Source organism: Prenolepis imparis, unplaced genomic scaffold (assembly GCF_030444845.1).
Source record: "Prenolepis imparis isolate NDT839.2.m4 unplaced genomic scaffold, iyPreImpa1.0 SCAF_14, whole genome shotgun sequence".
In the NCBI taxonomy this organism is placed as follows: domain Eukaryota; kingdom Metazoa; phylum Arthropoda; class Insecta; order Hymenoptera; family Formicidae; genus Prenolepis; species Prenolepis imparis.
Window position 1 is genome coordinate 9,075,903 of NW_028141172.1, and position 11,377 is coordinate 9,087,279.

The following is an 11,377-nucleotide window of genomic DNA, read 5'->3' on the forward strand; positions in this document are numbered from 1 at the left end:
GGATCTCCAATCACTTTCTGAGCGATTGACTACACTTTTGGAACATCCTAATAATGTATAAATTTGATTTAAAGATCCTATATCATAAAGCTTTTATAAATACTGCATTTCGAAATATGTAATATACATTTAGGCATAAAATATGTAAAAAGTAATTCCATCTAATAATTGGATTTCGTACACGTTGGAATTTATAATGCTTGTTACCAATAAGTTATACTAATCACCAGGTTTATATGTTATTTACTTTGAAGAAACAAATAATACACATGTTGATGTTAAGCTTATTTCAAATTTTGTCGATATATGTTTCATCAGTAATTCAAACAAAATAATGCAAACTTTTCATTTTTACTTATCATTGTATAAACATTTCTCTAAGAAGGTAAATTAATATCCATTGCGTTTATATTTTTTTTATATTTATTATACATATATAATTTAATATATATGAGAAAATATTGATTTTAAATATTTATTCGAGAAAAATATATCAAACAAAGCTTAATCTATTTTTAATTTTTAATTTATTATGTATTAAAATGATCAAAAAATAAAAATATGCTGTTACAATTTACATCTAAATCTGTTTTCATGTTTTCATGTTATATGCAAAAAATGAAGATAAGTATTGAAATTAAAAAAAAAACATTTAAACGTTTACTTAAATATTGCACAAAATATCTTTTAGAAATTGAGAACTCTAAGATAGCGAATTCTTTATTTATTTTTATATGATTATATGTAAAAGAAATATCTACATGTTTTGTATTTGACTTACCTTAATCTATTTTTGTAGAATCACGAGCCGAATCACTTTAGCCAAAAATGTATCCCTTAATTCTGATGTTATCACTTCGAAAGACCACCGAAAACTGACGACGTTTGCGGTATGATAACATATGAAATACATAATCTTATGTATCAAGTAGCTTCTCAAGGTTGTACGTAATATAATCGTCTCATTCGATCGTTACTAGATCGATAAAAGTCAATACATAATTAAAAAGTTTTCAAGAATCACTTTGTGTCTATATATTACATATAAAATAATTTTCAAGAAATTTAATTAAGAAAATTGTATGTTATATACAAACAGAATTATATTTTTTATTTTTGTCCGATTTTCATAAAAAATTATTTCTTTCCTTGTTACAACTTATTAGATAATGTATGAAATAAGTACAGCATTTTATATTTTATCTACTTTTCTACTGGATTTTTATTCTACTGTAATATGAGAGGAATTAAAAATTCTGTTCTAATAATATGGAATCAGTAATGCAAAATTCAACTTTTTACAAAGTAAAGGAAAATTGATGTGGCTTTCATATGAGAAACACACAATTTAATTACTTCTTTACGCAATACAAAGTTTTATAGTAAAAACATATTTCTTTAAACATCGTATTATATTTTGAAACAATATTTCTTAAAGAAAGTTTTTTTTATCTTTAATAAAATCTTTAATAAAAATAATATTTTTAAAATTTTATTAATGTACATAAATAGATGTTTTTACAATAACTTTTTAGAAATTGTTAGAAATTGTGCGCTGTACGCAATTATTTAATTTCTTTAAAAGAAGTAATAGTTTTTTTTAAACTTACGCAGTACCATCTAGTTCTTAATGCCCTAAAAAATTTTAATTTTGAAATTCAAAGTGTATTCAATACTAATTATTATAAACATTAATATAAAATAGCAATACTAATATTAATATTAACTATTACATTAAATGTACTAAGTAAATATTAATAATATGTCAAATGTTAATGTTTATATCCTATATGTATATTTATATCTTATATTTATTTAATATATTTCTATATTAATAATGAAGAGAGAGTTATAAGTATAATCAATATACATAAAATTATACGTGTGTGTGAATGTGTGCAATAAACATTACATAAATATAATTAATGTTATATAAAAAATGAAACTGAATAATATATGAGCTAATTCAACATTAAATACATTTAAATACATTTACAATATAATACAATATAATACAATATAATTAGAAATAATCAAGAAAATAATTGAAATAAAAGTAACAAGTAATTTATAAATAAGAAATATATATAAAACATTATAAATATGTAACAAATTATTTTAATTAATTATGATGCATTGTTGGACATTTAATAAAAAATGGGTGCTTTACTGTTGCAGTTGTTGATGTACGTGTTACAGTTGCGCCCATATCAATTCAAGTAGAGCTTATTAGTAGTAAAGCGTATTGAGCTTCTCACTTTAAACTCTTATTCGAACAAACTGTAAAAGAATTGCAACTGGCCGATTATTTTATGAGAACGTGTTCTTAACTTCTGCTGAATATAAAATTGGAAATATGAGAATCCCATATTTTGTTTCGCGAATTCACGTATTTAAAATAAATATTATTTTAATTTTGATTGTCTTATCAATCAGAAATTTTGTAATTAATTATCATAAAAACCGAGTTTTTCAAATGGTTAGCATAAATTATATTGATATAGAAGAGATCTCATTGTTAGAAAGAAACAGAAAAATACGTACATTATTTACAATATACGATACGTAATACATTGTGATAAAAAAATAAGCATTATAAAAAATAAGTATTATAAACAAAATTTTATAAAAAATAAATATAAAATTTACCTCGCTAAATAATTGTTTACCAGAGTACGCATTGTTGATAAGCACATTTAATGCCACCTCTATACTGACTCGACTATAAATATACATAATAAATCCTCACGATAATGTGCTATATATTTTTATAAAATAAAAGTTATTACCTGTGTTTTAAAAATTCATAATACTTTAATATCTCTTTAAGTACTGGAGTGTTCTTAGCATGTCTCGCAAGAGTAAAAAGAAACATATTAGCAGTTAAAGTGTAAACTTTACGCTCATTTTCTTGCGCAAGCATCTCATGATCTCTTAACATTTGCTTTTCAAATTCCGGTATTACGTGCCACAGATAATTAACGATAATGTTAGGATTTTCAGAGCAACCAAGATATTCCAACATTTTACAATGAAATTTTTCTTTGTACGTATTTAATGCCATCAAATATACAGTGTACCATGCACTAACGTTCGCTGTCTTTAAACCATTACAATATGTCCATTCCTCCCACCCAGGCAAAATTCTACGACAAACAAACAAAAATATTCTAATTTTTGACATATTTATTATTGATATTTAATATAGCTTCTTTATATTAATAAAAATATCCAGGAAAAATGTTCATATATAAGTAAATATAAATATAATATAGGTACATAATACTTATATATATAAAATATATATATCCGCAAATGTTTCCTTTCTTTTTTATAATCTCTATTCTATTTATATGTATACTGAAACAATAATAAAAAGAATAATGGAAAAATAATTATAAGAATTATTTTTTGTATTGTATTTTTTGAAGAAACTAAAATACACACGCGGTCAAAAAAAAGAATTTATTAAGAAATCTAAAAAAAGATTCCAATGCCTATATATACATATATATATATATATATATATATATATATATATATATATACATATAAGGGCAATTTTTTCTCTTATTTTTTCAAAATTTATTTCATGTAAAAAAAAATCTTTGTACAGATCATTCTTATAATTGCTTTTCATTTATTTCTGTTTATACGAACAGAAATTATTAGAGAAACAAGAAACACATTTTATATAATAATATACATATATAATAATATACTATAATAATATACATTTGATTTTTATAGCAGCATTTTGTTTAATGTAATATATCTAATATACGCGCAAGGGGATATAAAAAAGTGTATCTACACAAAAATAATTAAGATTGTAAGAAAACTTACTTATTTCTATTGCGGTTCCCTATATACAATTCCAATTTATTATTAGCCACTTCTATGCACAAGCCAATATTGATAACACATCCCCATTTTGTGAGATCCTGTTTTAAATATTTACTAAAATCGTCTTCGACGGGTTTCATTTGATCGTATATATTCTCGTATTTATATATGAATGTATATATATGCTCTTTTCTATGTTCAAACAACCCTTTTATTTTTACTAATACTTCCTACAATTTAAAAAACATATTTTTCTATTCGGTTATTGAATTATATATAAAATCAAATATATGTGTGAAAAAATACGCATTCTTATTCGCCAAACTATTTAATTTCAGTAAGTGATTAAAATAAACTCCGAATTTTAATAAATGCACTTAAATTTCTAATGTAATAAATTGTTACTTTATACCTCTAATATCTATTACGATTTTGTCGATAAACTTTACAACATGTGACAATACCTGAAGTACGGGGGGAAGATCCATGTCAGGTACTTTTATAATTGCAAAAATGTTCGACAAGTATTCAAAAGCTTTGATCATAGGGTACCATGCTATATAATCTTTCTCTCTTTTCGGTAAATAACTCGCAAGATCCCAGAATATAGAGAAATTCAGTCTTTTCTCCATCGCAAGATGAAACGCGTCATCGATAATTTGTGCTCGATTAAAAACATGTATATTTGTATAATTTTCAGAATTTAAATAACGTACAATTCTTCGCCAATTCTCGGGATCATAGTTGACACGATAATATCCTATTATTTAACAAATAAATTTTATCGACTTTTTCACTTATTCCTTCGATTTTTTCATATACATATTATATGTCTTTGAATGAATATAATAAAAAATATTTCGATATATATATATGTATATTATTTTCTTATATTTTAAGCATGTAAAGCTGTATTAAATAAATTTAATAACATATGTATACATATGTATATTATATTGAAAAATGAAAATTTTTTATCAAAGGAGAAGAATAATTTTTTAGGTATTTTAAATATGTGCTAAACCCATCTGAAATAGTGTTTTATCGAAATATATTTTTATTGAAAAATGTCATCTAAGAATTTTCAGCGTGTGCTTTTTCGCCTCTGACGTCACAATCTAACATGGCTGCGGCGAAGACCCTTAATAAAAATACTAACTAAAATGTTTACTAATAAGAATACTATTATGTGATGATATTTACCAGTTTGTTGTATATTGACAATAAACCATTGATCTCCATTTTTAATGGGTATTTTTGGCTCGGGATTTGACTCCGTTAAACAATAATCAATGGTTGGCCAACTTATGTTGAAATTAATGTTTGTTTCCGTAGTATAGGTGACGGGTATAAAAAAGGATTTTGGGGATTGACCGAATTTTTTGTCTATCGATATTTTCATGTGAGATCTATAATAATCCCGTATCGCATTTAACACAGGACAAAACTTCTGTTCAGTCCAAATATCCATCATTTGTGTTACGTTTAGTTTGTAGTTCTTAATTTTTGATTTACCTATGGCGGTCTGCATAATATTCCATAAATCATCGGGAGTTGTCGAATTTAAGTAAGTCAACCTGTAAAATTTAACATTGTAGAAATAAAAACTATGTACAATATATTTGATTCACACTCAGAAAATTTAAAATCATAATTATTTATTTTAATTATGAATTGATCTTGTCTGTTTTTATTAACTACTTTGTCGACAGATTTAACTTTTTATTAGCGTTCACTAATTTTTTATTTTTCAAATTTTTATTACATAGGTAAGATTGAATATTCATTGGATATACTTTTATGAACTTAACGTATATTTTTTTATGTTGTCTAGAAAAGATTTACATTTTTACTTTTCTTTCGTACATACTTTTCTGTTTGTGTACATTTTTTTGTGGTACATAATTATTATATTACAATATATTTGTCACTTACTTCATGTTTAGATATGTGTTGATACTCATCCAAAATATATTATTGGGAATTTCTAACACTTTCTAACATGCGCCATACATTGGGTCCTATTATAGCAATAAATAATTAAAATAAGAAACAAATAAATGTAAAATTAAAATTTTTTTATTTTTTTTAGATATTTATGATTAGCCATTTCACTATTGTTGAATTGTATTATTTATAATTTTTTTTATAAAATAATATGTAATATACATTTTATAGTAATCAAATTATAATTCAGATATGCATACACACCTATAATATGATGACGAATAGTAGACTCAATTTTAAATGTTAAATCACTTGCAAATTCTTCATAAATATCGGGAGGAAAATGAATGTCTAGATGACAAGATTCTTGTCGATCTTGGATTATGAACAAGTCTATTATCCGAGAGTTTGGAAAGGCCTAAAAACAGAAAAAGAAGCTTGCATTAACAATACGCATTGATATATATATGGAATTACTTGTTATTTCTAAAGAAAGCTTTTATATTTTATATAATATAATATTACATAATTTTATAGCATTTGACAATAAAGTATTTGACATATAAAAAATATTATTAAACTTATATATAAAAAATAAACTTGCAAGTTTTTTCTAAATTATAATACAAAATTTAAACATAGATAGTTGCTATATAAATAATCTAGAATGTCTCTTTTTAAATTATTAAAATATTGTAAATTGTAAGAAAGTGAAAAAAAGAATATTTAATATTTTTCGGCATTTCTTCTATTCTTAACGAATAAAGGGAAGACAATTTCAAATCTTTTCATGTTGTCACAATATCGACAAAAAATGTCTTATAATTAGCATTAGAAAATTTATAATAATAATTTATAATTAATTTATAATAATAATAATATAACCTTATCAACGATATGCGTTTCGACGAACTTAATGAAGCCCTCATTTAACCATCGGTGAGAACAACAACAAGGATTGAAGAGATTACCAAACTACTGATATATTATATCATGAATTATTAAGCGCATTGTTATAGTTTTAAACGCAGCAGGATGTAATTCTTCATCGTAGATAATATATCTTTCACTGAAAAACAAAAGAAAATTAATTTTTTGTCACAATGTATTTTTATGCATTATGTTAATTATATCTAATTATTTTATATAACTTTATGTGCACTTTCTCTTTCTCAAAAATATAATAAGCGGATATTTTATTTTCCAATATTCTTTATATTTTTTCTTTGATAGGATAAAATAAAGCTCTTAACAATTCTTTGATTAATACAAAAAAAAACATAGATATCAAACTCATACAATAAGTTCAATAATAAAGATATAAATATATGTCCTTAATGACATTAAAACTTAAAGTTGTATATAGTAAGTCAATTAATTTAAAATTGATTTTTTGAATTTTTGATGTGCACTTTCTCTTTCTCAAAAATATAATAAGCGGATATTTTATTTTCCAATATTCTTTATATTTTTTCTTTGATAGGATAAAATAAAGCTCTTAACAATTCTTTGATTAATACAAAAAAAACATAGATATCAAACTCATACAATAAGTTCAATAATAAAGATATAAATATATGTCCTTAATGACATTAAAACTTAAAGTTGTATATAGTAAGTCAATTAATTTGAAATTGATTTTTTGAATTTTTGATTTGATATAATAACGAAAAAGTTTATGAATAAATAAATGTGACTATTACGTGATAAATATGAATGTAAGTTATTCTATAATTTTATTATACGTCTGTTACTGTCAATTATTAAAATCACTTATGGAAATTACTTTAAGCATTAATGTATATTTCTAAACTATAAAATTCTTTCTAAATGTTAAAATAATCGGAAAATGCTGTTATATAAATCTCTCTTTAATCAAGCTTCTATTTAATTCTAACAATAATCGTATAAAAATGCGAATTCGAATTTTTTAATCTTGAAAAGCTGGAAATAGAATATATTTTAATGAGTTATAATTATGATTGTTTCTTAAATGTATGTATTACTTGTACAATAGCAGTCCCCAAGTCTGCCTGATTTTGTCTCCAAAATTCGGAATAACGACATAATCTACTTTAGGGCCTCTCTTTAAAATCTTCCAATTGTCTTCTAAATACATGGTTACATTTCCGACAACATGTTGCGTAAATTTAATGTGAGGTATCAAGTGCGATCTACACCACGTCTTTATCATTCTTTTCGCAGCATTAAGGTCGTATCTGAAGGGATCTGAAGATATCATATTAGACGTCATCAGAATTAACGTTACATCGTTTGCATACATCGGAAGGGTCGTGAGGAAATGCGTAAGCATCATGTTATTAGTCAGAAATTGATGCTTCTTTCTCGGCATATTTGATAAAAGTTTGTATCTATTATCATGTTCTACTGAGATGTTAAAGGTGGCAGTTAATTTTGGCTCGCCCAAACATGGAAACAGTTGTAGGATTCTTCTGGGCTGGAACAATGTTGCGACGAACCTAATACATTTTAATGACAAATTTTTAGCAATTGTTGGTACAGAAATATTAAGGCTCCTGATTTCTCGCCGACCATGTTGAAATTGTGACGTCAGAGGCGAGAAAACACACACTAAAAATTCTTAGATGTCATTTCGAAATAAAAAGATATTTTGATGAAACAGCACTTTGGATAGCTGTAACACACTCTTAAGATACGTCGAAAACTATTCTTTTCCCTTTATAATCAATCAATAGCTGTAAAATGATTGTAACATAAGGCCCAGTTCGTTTTTGCGCATGCGCAGTCATTCCACATGACAAAATCTGATATATCACAATTATTTTACGGTTGTTTATCGACTGTCAAGGAAAGAGAATAATTTTCGAGGTATTTTAAGAGTGTGCTAAGGCCATCTGAAGTAGTGTTTCATCGAAATATCTTTTCATTTAAAAATGGCATCTAAGAATTTTCAGCTTGTGCTTTCTCGTCTCTGACGTCACAATCTAACATGGCCGCGGCGAGGACCGAAAACCCTTAAAGATCGCAGAATGCCATTTATAAACGAGTTTGAGAAGTATAATGTTTCATAGCATTTGTTTTGTTATACTATTATTAAGAGATAGTATGCTAAATTGTATCCCCTAAGATAAATATTAAAATTATCAAAGAATTGACAAAATTTTTATATTAATTTAAATTAATAGTTCTTTGTCAAAAATATACGCTAAACATTAACACAAATTTATCATTGTTTTATATTGTAAATTAGAAATTTAAAAAAGGTAGTATTTGGTACTATTTACAACACCGGTTTGCTAAATTGTACCCATAAATTTATAAATCGTAACTCTAACAATAAAATTAAAAAATTGTGACAAAAATAAAGTTTTTTTTCTAAAATATAAATAAGCATTATCTCAATTATAAATATAAAATTTAATATTTTTTTCAAATTCCCATTTAAATAAGGAAGGAATTTAAAAAAAAAATAATAATAATAATGCCTAAGTAAATAAATAAGTTTACTGAATCGTACTATATCATCTATTATATGTGTATGGTATATATATATATATTTTTTTTATTTATATATACCTTTATATATATAATAGCTTATTTTTTTAATATAACTTATTATACAATTACTCTTTCTTATCCTCTTTCTCGTCTATGTACCAAGTTTGCAAAGGCTCGTCCATGTCATGTATAGAGTTTGAAAAATCGACATATAGAGTATAAGATCCGCATTCCAAGTTATTTTCAGGCAACGATTGTTCGGCAAAATCAAGAACGACAGTATCCTTATTATGGCTATATGAAAGCTTTGGTACATAGATTATACCACTGTCGGAGGACTCCAAATTTACTTTTGTTACATTCATATATTTTGATATAAGTAAAGTTATGTTGCGTGTTGCACAATTAATAAAAACAGTAATACTAGATTCTCCATAGGACACGTATCCTGGTATCAGTGACATCTTCAAGTTATATCGAAGCGGTATCACACAGTTCAACGAACGATATTTAAACTCTCTACGCCATATTTCCCTCGCATTTACATCGATAGAAAAAGCCATTGTCATTACAAGGATATATAATAAAGTATTCAATGATAATTTTAGGAACATCGTGCCAAGTCTCATTTTTTAGATATCTGCAAAAACGTTTCCTTGCTAAGAGTAAGTAAAACAGAAAACGAAAGCAAGGAACAAGTTAATGCAAGAAAAAGAAATGCAAAATTGTCGATTCCAGTGAGAAAAGGAAAATATATTAAAGAGAAAAATTATTAAAGAAAATTACAAAAATTTAAAAAAAGATACACAACCTATTTAAATAGTTGTTCATTGTTGTTTTACAAATCTGGAGGTGATTAAAGACCCAAAACAAGAAAAAAATTAGTGTACATAGGAATTGCATTGATTTTCGGATAATGTCATTTTTATGTTAAAATTTCAAATTTCTTTACTTTCAAGTTTTTTTGTCAAAATTGAAAGAAGTATAAGTTTTGTAACATAATTATACAAAATATAGTCAATAATAAAAGTTGCGGACAGCTTTAACACTATCTAGAACGTGAAGGTACATCTCTTAATTTGTTTGTGTATGTGTTTATATTATTGATGTGTTTATATTATTGATTTTATTTATTACATTTACATATTAAATTAATAAATTTCCAGACCTATGTTCATACCAATTTTTTTGTCTTTGTTTTTGGGTCCCTAATCATCTCACGAGCGATTGACCTTTTGGATAATTTTGTATAAAACAAGTTTGATTGAGAGATACATACATCATAAAGCTTTTATAAATATTAAATTCAGAAATATATGCTGTATATTTAAGCATAAAATATGTATAAAATAATTTCTTCTAATAATTGAACTTCGTACGTTGGAATTCATAATGCTTGCAATATGTTATTATTATCACGTTTATATGTCACTTGTCAAATCATATTCGTATACTGTGATAATAAAAATATTGATATTAAGCTTATTTCAATTTTTGTCTATATATGTTTCACCGGCTAATCAAACTAAACAAAATAATGCATAGAAACTTTTCATTTTTACTTATTATTGTATAAACATTTCTTTAAGAAACTAATATCCATTTATATCTTTTTATATTTATTACATATTTAATATAACATATGAGAAAATATTGATTCTAGATATCTATTCGGGAAAAAATATGTATCAAACAAGACTTAATCTGTCTTTAATTTTTAATTTATTACGTATTAAAATGATTAAAAAATAAAAAAATACTGTTACAATTTACATCTATAAATGTTTTCATGTTATTTGCAATATGCAAAAAAATAAAGATAATAATTGAAATAAAAGAAACATTTAAAAGTTTACTTAAACATTAAATAAAATATTTTTTAGAAAATAAAAACTATAATAAGATAGCGAATTCTTTACGTATTTTTATATAATTATATTCGAAAGATATATCTAAATGTTTTGTATTTGACTTACCTTGATCTATCTTTGTAAAATCACGAGTCGAATCACTTTAGTCAAAAATGTATCGCTTAATTCTGATGTTATCTCTTCAAAGGACCATCAAAATCTGACGACGTTTGCAGTATGATAACATGTGAAAT

The 11,377-nt window shown here is 24.7% G+C and overlaps 1 protein-coding gene across 1 annotated transcript; it reads right to left on the reverse strand.

The window, feature by feature from the left end:
* Positions 1-1,620: 1,620 nt before the first annotated feature.
* On the reverse strand, positions 1,621-9,874 carry LOC145945087 (aminopeptidase N-like). The gene is made up of 12 exons (XM_083053921.1): positions 9,403-9,874; positions 7,800-8,273; positions 7,692-7,737; positions 6,679-6,768; positions 6,110-6,211; positions 5,782-5,843; positions 5,050-5,423; positions 4,311-4,606; positions 3,847-4,076; positions 2,790-3,146; positions 2,650-2,722; positions 1,621-1,635 (listed from the first exon to the last, which is right to left on the reverse strand). Exons 1-12 carry the CDS (start codon positions 9,834-9,836, stop codon positions 1,621-1,623), a joined length of 2,553 nt encoding a protein of 850 aa, XP_082910047.1. The 5' UTR covers positions 9,837-9,874.
* Positions 9,875-11,377: the final 1,503 nt, after the last annotated feature.

Coding starts and splice junctions, on each gene's coding strand:
- LOC145945087 (XM_083053921.1), bottom strand. CDS start 9,836: ATGGCTTTTTCTATCGATGTAAATGCGAGGGAAATATGGCGTAGAGAG. Junction 8,274..9,402: donor GAGAAAGAGGATAAGAAAGA/GTAATTGTATAA, acceptor AAAATGTATTAG/GTTCGTCGCAACATTGTTCC. Junction 6,212..6,678: donor AAACGCATATCGTTGATAAG/GTTATATTATTA, acceptor TTCTGTTTTTAG/GCCTTTCCAAACTCTCGGAT.